At 45.7% G+C, this 19,703-nt stretch overlaps 1 protein-coding gene across 1 annotated transcript in view; it reads left to right on the top strand.

Annotated features, from left to right (window-relative positions):
• Positions 1-16,205, top strand: part of LOC135909569 (uncharacterized) — a 161,551-nt gene extending 145,346 nt beyond the window's left edge. The window contains exon 4 of the mRNA XM_065441544.2: positions 15,610-16,205. Within this exon, the coding sequence (XP_065297616.2) occupies positions 15,610-15,839 (230 nt within the window). The 3' untranslated portion in view covers positions 15,840-16,205. The remainder of the gene's footprint in view (positions 1-15,609) is intronic.
• The last annotated feature ends 3,498 nt before the right edge of the window (positions 16,206-19,703 follow it).

Raw genomic sequence — 19,703 nt, forward strand, 5'->3', positions numbered from 1 at the left:
ACTTAAAAGCTCAAATATATGTGGGTCCCAACAAACACATTATTATTCATGTATTTAGCGCACATAATTGAAATACAGCTGCGTTTTCAAGTTACTCGGTAGATGAGTGAAATTCCGCTGGAAGAATCCCAAAACTTGACTGCCTTATTTACAATATAGTTAACGTGCTTGTTCCATCGTAGGCCAGAAGTCAAAAAAAAGAGGCCTAGATAATTAAATTCCTTACTGATGTTCAGAGCAAAATTATGATTTCTGTACTTATAGGGATGATTAACACGTTTTTTGTGAAGGTGACCTGAACAGTTTTATCTATACTTAATGACATACCTGAACGCTCACGCCAGTCTGCTATAGTATATAAATCAGCTTGCAGGTTTTCTGAATCATAAATGTCATCTAGCACCATATAAACCACACAATCGTCGGCAAGCATTCTGAGTGAACACTATATACCAATTGAAATATCGATAGTATACTACAAAAACGATACTGGTCCCAACACTGAGCCTTGGGGAACTGCCGACGCAACTGGTGCATATTGTAAAAAAATATGTCGTTCAGAGCAACAGCATGTTTGCGCAATGGCAAATATTCGGCAATCGAATCTATTATTTTACCATCCAAGTTATAAGCTTTTACTTGGCACAGTAAGAGACTGTGTGCTACTACATCAAATACTTTACTGAAATCTAAGAAAACGCAGTCACCAACCTGCTGCTTATCAATGGTCGAAGCTAAATCGTGAATAAACTCTACCAACTGTGTATTGCAACTGTGTATTGCAGGCTGCTGCATTACCATTGTTCGTGACTGGTCGTCTGTCATACGTCTACAACTTGCATTCTCTGGCTACGTACAAACGAATGCGGGCCCTAACACACGTTCGAGTTCTACGCAGGCATCCGGTGACATAATTGCAGCATTGGAGGAAATAAGCTCAGGTCAGGCGTCTGTTCCAAGCGAAATAAAATCAATTCGAACCAAAATATCGTAGAAGGATAGAATGTTCGACAACATAAAGAGGCGACTGACAAAAATTGAAGACGATATTTACTCCATAACAGCGCAGAAGGCCCAAGTTAGATGCATCAGGACAGCGGTCTATATAAACAGAAAATCCATTTTCGACATTTTATCACGACTTGATGGCTCAGAACATTGGGCCCGTCGCTCCAACCTTGTGTTTTCGGCCTAGCTGATATTGAGCCGGAAACGTGGCAAGAATCGGAGAACAAGATTGCGGAAGATTGCGCTTCTACACGTAACATCAAGTTAGACCCCTTAGATATCGAGTGCACTAATAGATTCGCGAAATGCAGCACTAAGAGAAACATAACTATGGTTGTCAAGTTAGGACATTTCATAGTAAAACAACGTATTCTTTCAAATGGTAAGCAACTAGGAGTGTCCAACCACAGCATATCTGAAGGCTACTCAGCTAACACCCGGCATACGCGTAAACAATTAATCTAATTCGCAGAGTCACGGCAGAAACCTTTCAAACTTTGGTACGATAAACAATCATGTGAAATAGAACTTCCAAGTATCATAACGCTACAAATAAAGTTACATCAACTTCATAGCTACCATCACGCACTACGGCAAAACCAGATATTATTCCTGCATCATTTGTGTATTCTAACATACGAAGCTGGCTACCCAAGCGCTAAGCACTCTGTAGCCTCATCGTTTCTTTTGATTGTAAGCTTCTCGTACTAACAGAAACGTGGATGAATTCAACTGTCGACAACATATTACTTCATTCATTCGTCCATAATTTTGACATTTGCAGGCAGGATCGTGCAGGCAAACGCGGAGGAGGTGTTCTGGTAGCTGCCCATCGCAGCCTTTGTTGCTGCTTTGTCAATATACCTTCAGCCCTGGAAATCTGATTCATATTGTGCTGTTCTTCGTACCTACAAATTAATATGGGTGTAGGCTATCGTCCGCCCGACGCAGATGCTTGCTTCTCTATTCACTTCTACGAAGCGCTACAATCTGTTACGAGGTCAGTTAGTGATGCGCACCTACTCCTCTTAGGTGATTTTAACTTTCCTGCTTTGACATGGACCGAACCAGTCATGAAGTTGTCGACGAACAATGACGGATGTAACACTCTTAAGACATTCCTCACCTTTGGTTTGACGCAGCTAGTGCCTACCCAAACGCGAAAAAAACGAACAGTGGCCGAACATACCCGACCTCATCATAACAACCCATCGCGACAGCCTTTCTTCTGTAACACATCTACGAGAACTAAGTCATCACTCAGTGCTTCATGCAGAATTATTCTGGCAACTACTTCAGAGCAAAAAAACATTAACAAAAAGAAAATAATATTTACGGTAAAGGCTGTTATATCAGTATTACCAATGCATTCACTGAGTTTTACAGCTGGTATATCATTGACTTCCCGAAGCGCCCAGCAGACACCAACTGGACGATTTTTAAAAATACAGTGATCGAACTCACTGCTTACATACCAACTATAATCTTAACCGAGCGACCATCGTCCCCATGGTTCAACAACACATTGCAAAGACTAAGCAATGAAAATAAATGATTAGGCAAAGCCAAAGATTGCGATACCGTTCCTGCCTGGCAAAAATAATACGCCAGAGAAAAGACGTTTGATTATTTGGCCGCAACAGCTAAACGAGCCTTTTACTCAAAAACACGTCCTAGCCTGCTGCAAATCGATCCCATACAATTCTGGAAATATTGTTACGTGTACGTGGACCAAAATTGAAGGCGTGGTAAAGAAAGTAGTCAGCTGCGAAAAAGGTGCGGCATGGTCAGGACCCCAAGAAAAAGGGGCGCCTTTCTTCAAAAGGTCGGTAAGGGGACGTGCGATGGTCGGAAATAAGAGCGCAGCCCTACGAAACTACGAACGTCCTTGGTAGACTTCTGAACAGGGAAATTCGTAACGGCGCGTATTTTGTCCACATTCCTTGGACACCTTCCTTGGACACCTTCCTTGGATCGCCTTCCTTGGACACCTCGTGGACGCCTCTGGCGTCCACGAGATGTCCAAGGAAGGCGATTTGGCGGTGAGCGAAGTGACATTTTGATGAGTTCAACTGGAGACCGGCGAAGCGGAACACGTGAAGAATCGCTGAACGACGGTTAGAGGCGTGTGGAATGTGGGCGAATAAACGGTGACGTCGTCCAGATAGCACAAACAGGTGGACCACTTGAACCCCCGAAGCAAAGAGTCCATCATTCGTTCCAAGGGGGCGGGCGCGTTACAGAGACCGAAAAGCATCACCTTGAACTGATAAAGGCCGTCAGTGTAACAAATGCAGTCTTCTCTCGGTAAATGTCGTCGACGAAATATCTGCCAGTAGCCGGTAAGTCGAGAGAAGAAAGAAAGGTGACACCGTACAGGCAGTCAATGCGTCGCAAACGGTACACGTCCTTTTTTGTGATTTTGTACAGGTGGCGATAATCTATGCAAAAGCGCCACGTTCCATCCTTCTTTTTGACAAGTACCACGGGAGACGCCCAGCGAACACAGGAAGGCTCGATAATGTCTTTTGCAAGCATCTTTTTGACTTGCTGTCGGATAACAGCTCGTTCCGATGCAGCAACACGATATGGACGTCGGTGAATGGGGTTCGCATCGCCAGTTTTTGTGCGATGGGTTACGATGGACGTTTGACCTAAGGGTCGATTGCCAACTTAAAAAAATGTCGCGATAACCTTCAAGAACGTGGCAAAGAGCTTCAGCTTGAACAGGTGTAAGGTCAGAGGAAACCATCTTCTCAATGTCGACGTCAGTACCGTGCGATGACGCTGCGGTATGGGCTGAGCTGTAACGATGTTCCACTGTGAATGACTCGACCTCATCATTCTGCAAAGCGCTAATTATAGCCAAGGAGATTCCCTGAGGGAGAACTTGCGCGGTTAACGCGAAATTGACAAGGGGAAGGCAGGTGCGGTTGCCAGTAATTTTCAGCACAGTGTGCGGGACGGTAAAGTATAATGGCCGGAATTGGTGCGGCCACGTAATTGGCGTCAGGTACAGCTGGTGAGGACAAGAAGTTGACGTGTGTCACAGAGTGAGGCGGTAGGCGAATAAAATCCACTCAGCTCAAATGGCTTGGCGGCGGGTCCACAGGGTCGGCAAGAAGTGGTAAGTCAAGGCGAAGTGAGCCGGCCGAACAGTCAATCAGGGAGAATGATTGGCAAGAAAATCCAGACCGAGAATTATTCCGTGAGGGCAATGCTGGATGACGGTGAAGAGAGCGATGGCGTGTCTCTCAGCAAAGGTGAGTCTCGGGCATAACAAATGCCAACAATAGTGACAGTCCCTCCGTCGACGACTTGTACAACTCGGTTCGGGGCAGGTGTCAGAACTTTCTTGAGCCGACGGCGAAGAGCAGCACTCATAATTGACACATGCGCCCCGGAGTCAATCAACGCGCGCACAGGAACATTGTCGACGAGAACTTCCAAAAGATTCTTGTTCGTGGGTAAGGTAAAGCGACGATCTCGTGCCAATGTCGCCATTGCAGCTTCCCCTCCAGAAGCTGCACTGTCTAGTTTTCCGGTTGGGGGTGCGGTGATTAGGTCGGAGAAGGAGCATGGCGTGACGGTGGCGAGGGAGATTGGCGGCGGGAGGGACAAGGCGAGCGGGAGTAGCGGGGTCGTGTCAAAGATGTCGCAGGTTCAGATGATGGGGCGGACATAGCAGGAGCGAAGGAAAAGGACGCGCTAGAGGGACGAGGGTGGTAATCAGGAGAATAGCGCGTAGGAAAAGTCTAGCGGCTGCGGCAGTGGCGAGCGACATGTCCAATGCGTCGGCAGTTAAAACAGATCGGCTTGTCGTCCACGGTTCGCCATTCGGAGGGATTGCGTTGTCCATAAAAGGAGTAAGAAGAGCGGGGTGGGGAAGGGCGTGGAGAAAGAGGTTCCGAGCGTACGGAACGAGAGGATTGCAGGCCGACGTTGGACAACTCTTGACGGACGACGGCCTGGATCAAGGAGATTGTCACCGGAGAACGATCAGGTAACGGGAATTAAGGGGCCGCTGGTTGTGCCGCTTCGACCTCACGACGAATGATGCGTGTCAAGTTGTCTCATCGTGATTGCTGGTGGAAGAGGTCGTCACAGGATGACGTAGTGGCTGGGTTGGGAAGTCGCGTGATGTGCTGGGATACCCGGCGGCTTTTAGCATGCTCGAGACGGCGGCACTCCTTGAGGATGGCATTGATGCTGGTGACGTTCGTAAACACCAGTAAATTCAAGGCGTTGTCAGCACTGCCTTTGAGGACGTGATTAACCTTATTGTCCTCAGACATGTTCAGGTCAGCCTTGGCACAATCGGCCTAGACGCCGAGAATGCACGACACGTAGGACTCGGTGGACGTCTGTACGCGTGTGGCAAGGGCTTTCTTGGCATTGCATTGGTTGTCGATCAAATTAATTTCCAAAAAGGTCGCGGAGATTGTCTTTGAAGAGATCCCAGCTCGAGATCTCCTCTTCGTGAGTCTGGAACCACGCCAGTGGAGCTCCATCGAGGTAGAAGAGAACGTTGGCAAGCGAAATAGTCGGATCCCACCTGTGACTGGTGCAGACACGTTCGCGTAGGCGGAGCCAGTCGTCAACATCAGGACTGCCGACTCCGTTGAAAACATCAGGATTCCGAGGTGGGGAAACGGTGACGTAGGTCGGGGCTGCAGGCGGCGACGCTTGCGCTGATGAAGTGGCGCCAGCAGGAGCCAAAGTTGCATTGTCGCCGTTGCGACCACTGCGAAGCTCCATGATGGGTACGGGGAACATCCACCTCCACCAAAATAATGTTACGTGTAGCTGAAGCTGGATGCTATTTACAATTTATTTACAAGGAAGCTAACGGAGGCCAAAAGGGCGACCCTATATCAAGCCGGCACACACGTCGTCTTCTTTCCCCTCAGTGCAGCCACACTGTGGCGGCTGTTGCATAGCAATATATTGAGCCAAATAAACGTGAACCATTATTACTATATGACGACAACAGTTGCAGTGTTCCTGACTATAAAGCATCTGCAGTAATAAAGACCGTCTTCTCTTCCGTGTTTACCCCTGAACCCAACACTAACCTCCCAGATTGTCCTTACCTAAACCACCCAACCATGCCTGACATAACACTTGAGGCATACTCTATCACCAAACTAATAGAATACCTCGAATTAACATCGATGGCCGGCATCGATGGAATAAATTCCAAAATGCTTAAGAGCACTGCGCACATATCTAGTGTATTTTTGGGCCATATCTCTCAGCAATCACTATCATCTGGAGTGGTGCTACAAGACTGGAAAATAGGTAAGATAGTTCCAGTACCAAAAACAGTATAGCCTCATCGTGCCGCTATTACCGTACAAATGCCCTCACATGGGTTTGTTGCAAACTAGTGGAGCATATAATTTATTCTCATATTGTAAAGTTTCTGACATCTGCGAAATTTCCAAATCCTAATCACCATGGTTTTCAGAAAGACGTGTCTTGCGAGGCTCAACTAGCTCTCTTCGTTAGTGACATCATCTCACGTCTTGATTAAAACTTACCCATAGATGCCGTCTTCCTAGACTTTAAAAAAGGCTTTCGACAAGGTTCCTCATCAACGGCTCCTCCTAAATCTACCGCGTCTTAATGTTAAGCTTCGTTTTCTCCAATGGATACGCAACTTTCCGTCAAACCGTCAACAGTTCGCTTCCGCTAATCAATGGTCGTCTAAATTATCACCTGTTATCTCCAGCGTGCCTCCAGACACTGCACTGGGACAACTATTGTTATTTTACATTACATACTTACCGAGAGGTTGTTTTTCGAAAATTCGTTTATTTGCTGATTATTGCGTAATTTATCGTCTTATTACTAACGTCGCTGTTTCTCGTGCTCGGCAGTCCGACCTTAACGTCATGAAACTTGGTGTAATAATCGGCTAATGTATCTAACGCTAAAAAAAAACAACGGCCATACTTATTTTGCACGTCGCCAATAATTTATTTCTGATAATTACGTTATCGCGGGTTCTAAAGTATGTGCTGTTACTTATAAATACTTAGATATTAAGTTGTCGAGTAACCTTAGGTAGTCCTCACACATCTGCAGCATTAGCAATGATATCAATCGTGTACTATGTGACCTGCGCCATAATCTACGTCTTGTCCCACCTTCATGAAACCTTCTTGCACATTTAAGACTTCTTCGACCCAACCAGGACTACGCATGCTCATTGTGGGACCCTTACCAATCTAACTTGGCAACAGCATTGAAATCCATACAGAATCGTGCAGCAGGGTTCATTAACTCTTACTCTTAGCACACTAGCCTCACTAAACTGAAGTGATCTCTGAACCTTCCAACCCTCGAGCGCCGCCGCAAAATAGCAAGACTGTGCCTCTTTTACAAGTTTTCTCACTCGCTGCTTCACTAGAACGACATCAACTCTGCCAATCGCACTTGATCCCGTCAGAGTCATTCAAAGGCTGTTTATCGCCTTCCAGCTCGCACCACTGCTTATCTTATCTCTCTCTTCGTTCTAACAGCGAAAGACTGAAATTATCTGCCTGTTGAAGCGGCGCACCACTCTAGTCATTCACCGTTCAAGGCAATAATTGAAGATATGTAGTAGGTATATATAAAACCCAAATATGGTATTTGTGCTATGAATAAATAACAAATAAAAAAAGCACGCGTGAAACCATGTTGGCCGGGGCTTAGGAGATTATGTTTGGTTAAATGAGCCATAGCACCACTATGTATTACATTCGCCATAATTTTAAAGCTTATACTAGCTCACATACGCTAGCTGTACTAACTTATACAGCTTATACCCGTACAGCGCCGGCTTCATTGTCACATTGAAAGCGCCTGCTGGCCAAATGAAACGTATCGAATTTTAGAACTGGTTTCAAGCCTTCTTCGCTGTTTTGTTTGGCATAAGCACATATATTTCTCTCACTTTTCACGGACAGTACGGGAAAAGCCTTCAGGTATATTAACGCTCAATCCCTTGAGCTCGAATTTTTTTGCAACTACGGCTTGACGGGCTTGCAAATAATTGAAGAGCACAATGATAGGCCAATTTTTCTCCTTCGCAGAATTTACCCGCGTACGTTCAATAGATAACGAAGGCAATTCAGACTTCGCAGTGTACAGATTTATTACGAGTTCTTCAGACTGGGCTGCTGTCTCAATGACATTACAATCCGCCAAGCCATACAAAAGCAAATGGTTGCGCCTCTCACGATTTTCCATGTCGTCCATTCTTTTAAACATACTTGTGAAAGCTTCGTAATCTTGTCGTTGCAGCTCCTTCTACCATGCACTCTCGAAAGAAATCACCAAAGGGATCAACGCGGCTCAACGTTAGTAGTTCTAATTCCGATGAAAAGCTGCTCACTTAAACATTAGCGAGAGCGGAGATGTGACTGAGACAAAAAAAAAAATATGAAAGTGTTGCGGGCTCTGCACAGTTAGCGGGAAGAAAAAAAAACTCTGGATTTGGCGTCTCGCGCACAGAGAAGTTGCCTCGAACGTTGATACACCACACAATTGCTAGCACAAAGCCCTCTTTGGCTATAGCCGGCGGAATCAATTTTGCCGTGCTGCCTGCTGAGAAGCTCTCCATTAGCAAAGAACTCTGGTAGTAGCCAGGAACTGACGTCGTTGTTGACGCAGTCTTACACAGTGGTCAGCAACAGAAGGATGCCGCAGGGGAGGGCTAAAGAATATGTTTACGCATGTAGGTCTTTTTATGAGATATCTGCACGCCCGTGTAAACGAGATTTCGTGATCCATTTCATTCGTATAGTGTCGTTGAAGCCGGCAGTAGATCTGACGGCATCGTGCTCAGCAGGACAACGCCAAAGCGGGGGTTCACTTCGATGGACGACAGTATGTCAATGTGGAGATAAGCCAGGATAAAGGATATGCAAAATTTTGCATGGACGGCTTTCCGCGCCTTGTAACGATAAATATGGGCCGTATAACGTAAAACTATTACATATGTTTTTTTTCATTCTCCTGACGTCAAATTTGCGTAACCGCCGAAGCAAGCATCCAGTGGTCACCCGCAGGGTTGCCTGAACAAACCAATCAAATGCTCCCCTCGTTCATAAGAGGTCACTTTTGTTTGCTGAAAAACGAATAACATTGCCTGCACTGAGTGGCTTGTCTTATCTAATCGGCTCACAAGAGGCGAGGAGCATGTTCAAGTGGAGAGAGATTCGATGAGACCGAGCCACTGCACCGAATATCGATAATCGGATGAAGAGGGTGGTGCCCGCGCCTGAGATTGGTCCGCTGTCTCTTACTTAGCTTGAGGTGGCTCGTCAACAATCGCGGCGGCATGCAAAGGAAGCTTAAGAATGACGCTAAAACGGATCCTTAGCAAAGAAGAGTTGGTAGAACGAGGTCGTTAACGTGCTCAAAATGCTCGAACACGTTACACGGCCATGCAAAAAGTTTTATTACACGCATGTAAACCCATGCTCTCCGGCAGCAGTGTGTATCCAGTGCCTGAGGGATCAGGGGCAGCCATCTTTTATTCCTTTCGGAACGGGGCGGCCCGCGGCTATGGAGAAGAAAATTCAGTTTTTAGGGCATATCAATGCATCTTTAGAGAGTTTTAGTACAGCGTAAAATTCTTGCCTTAGCGTGCGACGCAACGCTAACGCAAAGAAAGAGTGCACCGCGCGGCACAAAGTAGTGTTTTAGAATAGCGGAACGGAGAAAAGCGTTAACGTTAACGCAAAACAACTACAGCGCCATCTAGATGTAAAAACACAAAGTACTGGAAAGCCAAATCCACACGAAATGTCGAGCTTATCCAATGCTGAATTCGCAAGTGTGTCCCTAAGTCAAGCTTATCGAAAGCCACAGTGGCTGCGTTGATTACACATGTAGGTGTTTGGGTTGAGCGTTGTTTTGTCGAGAGTCGCGAAGCACACCGATTATTCTTGGTATGCCGCGATCGAGTGTTCTGTGGGACCCATATTACGTGTCCTTTTTAAGTTGGGATGACATAGACGCCCTCATGCTTCGGGGACGAGAGCGACCGCGCAGGTTCTACGTGTCCTGAAGATCCACTCAACATCGAAGCTATACCGGAGGGGACGTTTCACCGGCAATTTCGCTTCCAAAAAGCGGATTTCCCACTTCTTTCCAATTTTTTGCAACGGACGCCCACCTTGACGTCCATCCGAATGGGTTCAAGGCGAAAACCTCCTTCACGAGGTTCATATCGTCGTCGTTGGTAAAACGCACACGCATTGTGACCACAGCACCGACCACACTACTGTGTTTTGCCGCGGAAAACATGACGAACATCGGCTTGACATGTGGCTTTACACCAAGCGAACGAGCGAAATACACTTGGGCGCCATCTCGTGGCGGATACAGCAAACATGAGCAAACATTAGGAAACCCTCTAGTTAAGCCTACTGCGCGGCTAATTGAGGACGTATATCGCAAACAACGCCAATTTGTCACCTGTGCGCCGCTGATGAAGCATCATCACACAAACCTAAGGCGAACACGAGCATTAGTGGGGAAGGATAGAGCCTAGCAGTGCAGGCAGATGACTCGATAGATCCGAAGCGGGCAGCTCTCACTTCGACTGGCGCCGCCATGTTGCCGTACGTAAGGCTCCCCTTGCGTGCGTTAGCGTTCACCGCTAAATCTCGAATATAGCGTATATACGTAAGAGCTGCAGCAGCGTTTACGTAAAGCGCATGCGCAGTGTGGTGCACGCAACGCTAACGCTAACTCTTTGCGTTTGCTGCTTTACGCTAAACTAAAACTGTCTTTTAACGCGTACGCGTCACTTTGACGCGGTAAATTATTGCGGTTTTCGTGCTTCGCGTTCGAGCCAGGTGAAGTGGGTGCAGCCCGAAAGGTTTTCACCAATGGCCGAGGGCTAATTGCAAAAAGGCGTCGAATCAGAAATAACTATTTTTGTTTTTTAGGGTCAAATTATGCATACTCAGTGTGTACACGTCATATCAGACGGGGAGGTATCGCGGTATTCGTTACGTCGCGTGAGAAACAGGTAAAATGGGGGTGGTCTAAAAACGTTTTTGGCTAATCGTGGTGGGCTGATTGCAGAATCGGAATAGAAAAGTTTGCAATAGTTTTACGTTATAGCGCCCTATATTACAGCATCGCTGTTTGTAGCCCATCTTGCGCTTAATGAATCCTTGAGTGGAAGGTAGAACACGTTGTGCAGGATTATCCAGTTGTACGGAAAAGCTCACTTACAATTATCAGCCATTAGGGTCTGTAATTTCACCTTTCTACCCGCGGCAGTAACGTAGCTAGTGTGCGGTGCTGCTGGGGTCGACGTCGCGGCTGCAGTGTCGACCGTGACGGGCGCATTTAGATGGGGGCTACATGCGAGAAATTCTCGCGTACTTGGGCTTAGATACGCGTATAAGAGATTCGCGTCTTGAACATATTAATGAGTCTTGCACCACCGCGTGCCTCATGATCAGGTCGATGTTTCGGCACAAAAAAACCACATAACTTATAATTTCGACTTATCGTCTGTAATCGGACAAAGTTCACTGTGCATATATATGAATAAATATCGTTACGATTCACTATTTATCGCTAGCAAAGCAAAACAAGTATCGGCACAACCTAGCTCACTACGACTGTCGAGTGTAATCATTTAGCATTGAATGAATATGCGCATTTCCAGCGTCGAAACGTTAGTCGAGGCGTGTTTTGGTGTGCGACTGCTCTTTCGAGCTTCCGTAATGAAACTGGGCGGCATGCACGGCTTTCTGGTGCGTGCGGACGAAGAGAAAGGCGACGTGCGGCAGCCGGGCTCCTCTCTGGCCCTTATATCTGGACACACTGCACCATCTAGAGACGCGGCCAAGAAATCCGCGCTTGTTCTCGCAGTCGATAAGCGAGGCGCGGCATTGCGTGCACACCCTATTTGTACCGTCGCTTGCGCACACACAATGACACATACACAGTGACTCAGGTTGGCGAGAGGCTCACTGGAGTGCGGCAGATAGCCAGTGAATTCATGACGTAGTTCGCTAAACGTTGGCATAAAAAATGCTCATTGAAAAGTGGCGGAGCATGCTAAGCATGGGAACGCTATCCTCATGGTACCCTTGTGACGGGGGTTCGATTGCGCTTAGCGGAAGATAAATTTAAGGGAGTCTCTTTTTTTCGTTGTTTTAGAGTGGCACACGCGTAGCTGTAAATGGTTACGCAGTGACCCAGTATGGCATCAAAGATGTTCTCCCAGACAAGCACGGGGGGAGCGGCACATGCACTGTGCTCCAAGTCTGCGTCAAATAATTCCGTTCGACAGCAGCACATACCCACTTCCGCATCTACAGTGATCCATGTCGCTGTCAAGGAAGTTAGTTGAGGAGCGGCACATACGTAAACATTTCCAGGTACTCAGCCACCCAACTTGATCCGACAGTTAGTTTTCAACCACGTTTCCTCAGCACAGCAGCCCCATGTGCTACCAGTTTGATCACGGATTACCTAGTGAGCCAGGCGTGCGGCAAAACAATTATATGCATACATACATGGAAGCGTACATCGGTAGGTAGCTAGCCTCTGGAAAACTTGCGATATACTCAAATAATGGTAATGCATTAAAAAAAAGAAATTACAAAATTTTCCGTCCTCCAGGAGTTCGCCTTCTGTGTCCCGTATGGCCATCTACAAGCTATTTGCCACGGAGGCCGCGCTGCTACAATGCAAAAGTTATTCCGAACTTAGCCGCACACAGTTTGTGGGTACCCTAGTTATGCTATGACACCACCTTTACCGCACGCTAGCATTTTATCAAAAGACAGATACCAAGCTCAAAAACGAACATACAGAAGTGTTCGAGAGTAAAACAGACGGCAGACAGTTCTGTCAGATGTCAGACGCTTGTGACATTCCTGCGCTCGTGTATCTCCGCCACTTCGCTTGTTGGCGGATGAGATCGCGCGTATATGTGTAGCGCATGTCGTGGGATTGCGTGATATAAATGGCTGGTCCGGTGAATTTTCAAATGGTTTAGATAATCGCTTATTTGTTTTAGTGCTTGGTCACTATGACGGGGCGCTATAAGAGCTGTTTTTGGTAAAAGAACAAATCAAATGAGGCATTGCAAGGTGATATGGGTTTGGCTGCTTCTGAAGTCAGAGAGGCGCATAGTAAAATTCAAAATGACGGAAGAATAAGGAACATGGATGAAAGTATTAGGCTAAAATGCGGAAATGTCCTTTCCCCAAAGCGAGAATACAGAATCGAAGTAAATGTCAAGTACGTTGGCAATCAAGTACAGGGTAATTGAAAGTGTAGGTAGACAACCACTGGTCATAAAAAAAGTAAAACCGATACGGATATGTGAAGGAGGAAAAGAAAAAAAAATACTACGGAAATTGACAATAATGGCAAGTATAAACTCAAGAGAACAACGTTGTTTCAGCACCCAAACGGTAGTGCCTTGCTATTTGAGCTGCCTGCTTAGTAAAAAAAAACATACCCGAGAAAATTTGCTGCACTGGATGAGGCCCGTGTGTGCGGCCGAAAGAAAGCTAAGAAACAATTCGGCTTATCGCAATGGAATTCCGAGATATTGACCCAGCAAGACCAATAGGGAGTGTGTACTTTCCAGGAGCATTGGGAATCAAAGAACAAGGAAAGGGTAACTGGTCAGCAGTTGCGCTAAATAAGAGGCGATTAGACTATTCGTGAAAAAAAGGAATGGAATTAAAATACAGAACCGGAGTCACTGCAAGAGTAGGCAATGGTACATTATGAAGCAAGAGGCTTTGGATACAAAAGATACGTTCGACATAAGATAGGGAAAGGCTTGACGGCAAGAAATCTATAAAACCCGAAACAAAATCAAGCAGGCTGCGTAAGTATTTGCCGGAGCTCTGTTTCAAAGGTGACGCGATTATGATCTGTATCGATTAATCGACAATAAAAAATCTCGAAGTATTTCAACTTGCGAAACAGGAATGTTTGTGTAGGGGGCACTGATCTTGTGCACTACGTGCGATCGAAATAATCCGCTATGAAAAATGCCTTAGCATTTCGACGAGATGAAGAAGTTATGCTTTGGGCAGGGTGGTATGATTTTTTAGAATATCATCGCAGGATATCACCCGATCATGAACCGTTAATATACTCAGCGGCTTGCGACAATGTCTAAATTTGACTCAGGTTGCGTGTTCAGGAAAAGCGCTAGAGTCAGTTGCATGATATCTCAATTCGTTCTGCACACAACAAATTGCGAAATAAATTACCTTTTTGCCCATGTAATACATGGCACAAAATTTCGAAGAAAAACTTTCGCTGTTTCACTCTCTCGCACAACTGCGGTCAGGATGAGAGTTAATTTTTGTTTAGTCACAGAAGCAAGTCTAGGTAAAGAAATTGCTTTGTGAAATTACATAAAACAGGAATGAAATATTCACCTGAAGCTAGATAAAAAGGGCAAAACTGAAAATAGAAGAAAATTGTGTTACTAATATTGTGAGAATTTTTTTGTTTTGATTTTTCCACAAAATGCTTTTGTTGTCATTGTATGACAGCATACAGAATCGCTATGAAGTGAGTAATCTATTTTGATTGAAACAGATTTCATGAACACAGAATTGCACAGATACTATGCAAGTGTTTTTACAATCGCAAGATTGCGTGTGCCTCCTAGGGCGTCCTCTTCCAGCACCACATTTGCAATGCTGGCGTTAGACTTTGTAAGTAAAATGCGAATTCGTTTTGGTCGAAACAATGAACAGGATGCGTCTGCTCCTCAACATTGTAGTGTCCGTCATGCTGAAAGAATAAATAGCGAAGTCATGTTAAGATTGGTAAAATGCTCCTTAAAAATATGTTTTCTTTACAATGGAACAGTTATATATCAGGTGCGAAGATGCGGCCGCTGTGCGTTTCACACGAGGCACCTACAGAGGCAGGAACACATAGTTAATTAAAGCAGCAGGTATGTGCATTTATGTCCATTGCAGAGCTGTATAATTTACTCTAACAAGTCATAGGTACGTCCCTTGAGGGACTGAAGATATAGAGCACGCTGTTACGTTGCCACGTGGTCGCAAAATATCGTCATGCCATGGCTAACAACTGCACTCTACGCGCCCATCATTGGGAGCATGTAATATTTTTTCTGCGTAGAATATGAACTAGGATTTTCGTCCAATGGAGAAGGCACAGAGTTTGTGCTGTAGGTAAATTGGCACTACATGCAGACCAGACAGGATCCGCCCTTCCCCAGGCAATACCTACATTTGCTCCTGTTCGCTTTAAAGGAGCTTCGACAATGTATGCAGTTTTGTCAGACGCGTAATAATCGTAGGTCGCGCCACCTACATATTGCACAAAGCAGTGTTTTGTATTAATCAGTTTTGTTGCACGGGAACGTAAGATGTAAAGCACTGAACTGCCGTTGGTTGATCTGCATTGAACTTGAAAGTTCATTGCAAAACGAACGAGAACAATAGCGTTCCCGAAGGGACAGCGCTGTGCAAGACTGCTGCTTTTTCGTCCCTGTTTATTCATTGCTGTATAATTTCCACGTGAGTGATAAATTTAATCAAAAATGCCCGCGCCTTTCTGCGTGTCCAGGAGGCCGTCACCAGGCCACTCAGCGCGTGGCACCGGAAGACGCCCTGCTGCACCACTACCGCATATGCGAGTTCGGTGGCTTCGACTGCGTCAAGCAACCCTCCACAGTGGACCGATCGGCGCTGCGCTTCAACACGTCACTTCTCGAGCGCGTGAACAGTGTGTGTGCACAGGCTTTTCCGGATGGTAGACGCTGCCCCAAAGCTCCAGGCCTGGGAAGCCCTTGGTGACTGTGGAAGTAGTGGAAACCCCTCTCTCATCGCGAAGTAGTAGCGGGTGCACGCATGACGTGTTTTGCCTATACGAACAGTTGCACAATACAAGAGGATGCGTGTTGTAGAACAGCTTCCTTATAAAGCCGAGTTTGGACATGTAGCGCTGTATAATTACTAACGCTAACTAACGCTGTATAAAAGCACGCAGTCTATAACTGTCCTCAAAGGTGGGATAGCCCTGTGACGTTTACACGCACAGGAAATCGGTGCATGGTCGGTTTCACTTCCTTGCTTGTTCTCCTTCTACAGCTTAATAATGAAAACAGAGCTTTATTTAGCGAGAGTGAACTGCACCAATAAAATTCAGGTTTTCCCATTGAACACGTTGCTCATCTGCAATTGAGCGATTAGTGGAAAATTAGGGAGCTATGGTTGCGTTGGCGTATACTGACAGCGTAAACGGTAAACAGTTACAGAGAAGCTTTTGGTATTAACACTGGTTAGTTGTACGTCACCTAGATTGAAACCAGCAATTGGCAGAAACACTTAAAACCTAAAGTAGCATAAGAAGGCCACATATATGTGTAAAAACAGAGTGACGTTTACAGGTGCTTGAAGGGTACGTCACTGATAATATTGGGGAGACAGCTCCCGTTGTGGAAACGTGGGCTCCACAGATATTTACGGTTCGACAACTGTTATTCTTGTACTTATGTTGGTTACTTAAAGCAATCATGAAAATTCTTGGGCTTCTCTTTCCGACTACGTCATCCAGTGTCTGTATATTTTATTTACCCTTAAACTTAATTGAGTGTGGGGCGCAAGAGCAAAACGGTATTTTGTTGGTATAGTTGAAGCGTACTGACAGGCTGAAGGGGCCTAACTTTGCGATAGAATGAGAGAAAAAAAAACAAAGAAACGCGAAGGAGATACTGTCTGGTAAGCCGATGTTAAGTGTGGCTGATTTTACAAGCATGGATTTCCAGCAGGCATTTATTTGGAGACTTGTGACGTGCCGTACTGCCGCCCCAGTTGCCTATGGTTGACGCGTCAATAATGCACAAATAAAGACAGCACAAAAGCGACAACACGGCAGTGTGCCTTTGTTATTTTCTGACGTTATTTTGATCCTCATAATATATACAACTAAACTGCTACTCGAATTGAGGATCGTGCGCTAAGCAGTAAAGAAATGCGTCCTCCGTGGCTTAAAACGCGTCTCAGTAATTTGCAATATACAACGAATAAGAAGCTTCTTACGGAACTTTGATATTTGTGCTCTTTATTGCACTGCAACTTAACCTTTAAAAAAGATGAAGGCTCTATCTAAATCAGCCTTCACACAAGATAGAGATCTGATTCTCCGCTGCCCCGGGAGCGCACCAGGTGACGGCGCCATCGCGCCATCGTGAGGCGGCGCAGCCCCGCGGGAACCGGGGAGCGTTTGTTCCCGAACGACGACACTCCCCGATGACCGGGGAGGCAGGAGCGCCCTGTGTTAGCGCGTGCTTGCCGGTGGCGCGCCTCTTTGCTGCTCGTCCGGGGAGAGAGGGAAGGCGCGCAGAAAACAACGTCATTCATCATCTCTCCATTTGTTCCCAGGATAATGTGTTCAAACCACTATTAGCAATGAGATATTCCCATGTCTCAGCATTCGCGTGTAACCTAACGAAGGAATGTTCAGAGGAAGACAGGAACCAACACCGGCTGTAAGAGGGCTGCCTCAGTCTGTAGCTATTGTTTCCACCTTGCGATTTTACGAAGACCCCGTGTTGGAAGTTTGCCTACAGACTGGGAAATTATTCGAACCCTGGTAATCGCTTATTAAGTGTTGGTACTCTATGTCAACGTGTGTGATCTTAAGTATGAAAGCAGTTCGAAAACCAGCATTTTATCTGAACTGATGCGCTCATGTGCAATGAAGAAACGAAAACAAACTTCCAAGATACTTTTCAATCTTTACGTTATGAACTACTTGCAAGTACGTATGGATCCTTTTGGTTTATTCGTGTATGTGTGTGTATTTGTTCAGGAAAGTGTTCGCGTTGACTATGATAAAATACCTGCATATTTAATCGAAGAAAGGTAGCTTAACGCCTGTTGTCTCAGAACTGATTTATTAGGTAAATTAAATGCATTGAATCCTGATATGTTCACGATGTATTCGGACTAACGCGCCCATTCTGAGTGCACACAAGCCCCAGAAAATCCTGTCGTATCTAGGAAAATTTGACCATATTTGCATTGCCACGTTGCCATCGCCACGTAAGAAGAAAAACAAATTGGGCTTGATGTCGTACACTTGGCCACTGGAGATGTCATGAGAAGTCTCCCAAATAAAGTGCAAGCTGCAAACATGTGGGAATATAATACATTTTTTAGAGCCTGTTCCAGACAGCTGAGCCTGTTGCATCTTTCTCTTTCTCCGGAATAAAGTATTTGTGATTATATTTTAACCACTATGGATACGTTGTAGTTTCACAAATGCAGTGTTGTCCCTACGTGGTTCAAACCAACGATTTGTTTATAAGATGATAGTGGACATTGTGTTCGGACGTCTTGTAAAAGACGAACCACGGCCCAAGCACTCCGTACAGATGGTGAACCAGCAAAACTGAAACGTGCGGCCCCAGTGTTTATCACTAGGTTAACTCCGGCGTTTCATTAAAGGAGGGCTAGTTAGGCGGCCGGATTCTCGGTACACTGTTGCTGCTCGCGCTCGGCTGCACGAGCCTGTACTTGAGCCCGGGATGCAGCACCGGCACGGCGTAGAGAATCTCGTTCCCGATTCTGCTTGCGGAGCTGAGGATTGAAACCTGCCTGCTCTTCAGGAGTACGTATGACACGTGGCCTACACATTTTGGAAACCCGAGAGCAACTGCTGCGCGTGAGCTCGGGTGCGATGGAGAGCAACGACGTCACTTCTGGCGCCGCCAATCTCACGCCTCCCTTTGTATTTCTTTTATATTCGCGCATACGCTTTTGTCTTGAGCCGGAGGAGTTCTCGGCGTACACGCGACAGATGGAAGGACGGACGAGTTGGCTAGCCATGTGCAGTTTCGCCGTAATGAATATATTTAGTCTTTCGCCAAGACAAATTTATTTTGCCTCGCACTATCAAACTAAGGTCTAACCAGCATTGGCCTATACCGAAGCCAAATGCTCAAGCCTGTGTTGTTATTTAGCTAAGCTTAAATATTTGCCTTTATTGAACGCAGGTAAGTACTAGAAACACGGCGTTGATATTGAATTCCGGTGAAAAACTATCTGTGAACGCAATGGCTATAGTATGGTAATACAAGACACTTCTTGCGGTGATTATTTGGTTTGGTCTGGATTTGCTTCGAAGCAGAGTGTCTTCTTACATGTTACAGTGTTGTTTATTGTACATATTAAAAAAAGTGATAGCACTGTTTGTAATATAGATAAACGACGCCAGCAAAAAAAATATACCTCACGCGCTGCCTACTTACCTGCGGCAACAAGCTACAATAAGCTGCCTACGTACCTACATGCTAGCACATACCTATGAAGTGGATACTAATAAGCGAAAACATTACAGAAAGTTGAAACTCGAAAGAAAGCAAGCTAGTGGTGCCAAAGCGTGGCTTTTGTAAATGGCGTTTTTTTTAACTTCAGTTGCGTGGCCAGCACTTTATATGCAGTCAAATTTGAGTCTCTATCGTGCTGAGTGATGTTACCCCTTCTTTTGTTGAAGCAAGTCATTCAAATCTGGCCCATCTCCTTGCACGTCGTTGGCGTCACACACACGTGGCAGCTATTTTTTCGCACTGTTCACAGAACAGCCACCTTCTGTATTATCGTGTGTTGGTTCACATTAGAAATGGACCTCCACTTATCTACTACATGCATCGCCTT

The sequence above is a fragment of the Dermacentor albipictus genome, chromosome 7 (assembly GCF_038994185.2).
Source record: "Dermacentor albipictus isolate Rhodes 1998 colony chromosome 7, USDA_Dalb.pri_finalv2, whole genome shotgun sequence".
NCBI classification, from domain to species: Eukaryota; Metazoa; Arthropoda; class Arachnida; order Ixodida; family Ixodidae; genus Dermacentor; species Dermacentor albipictus.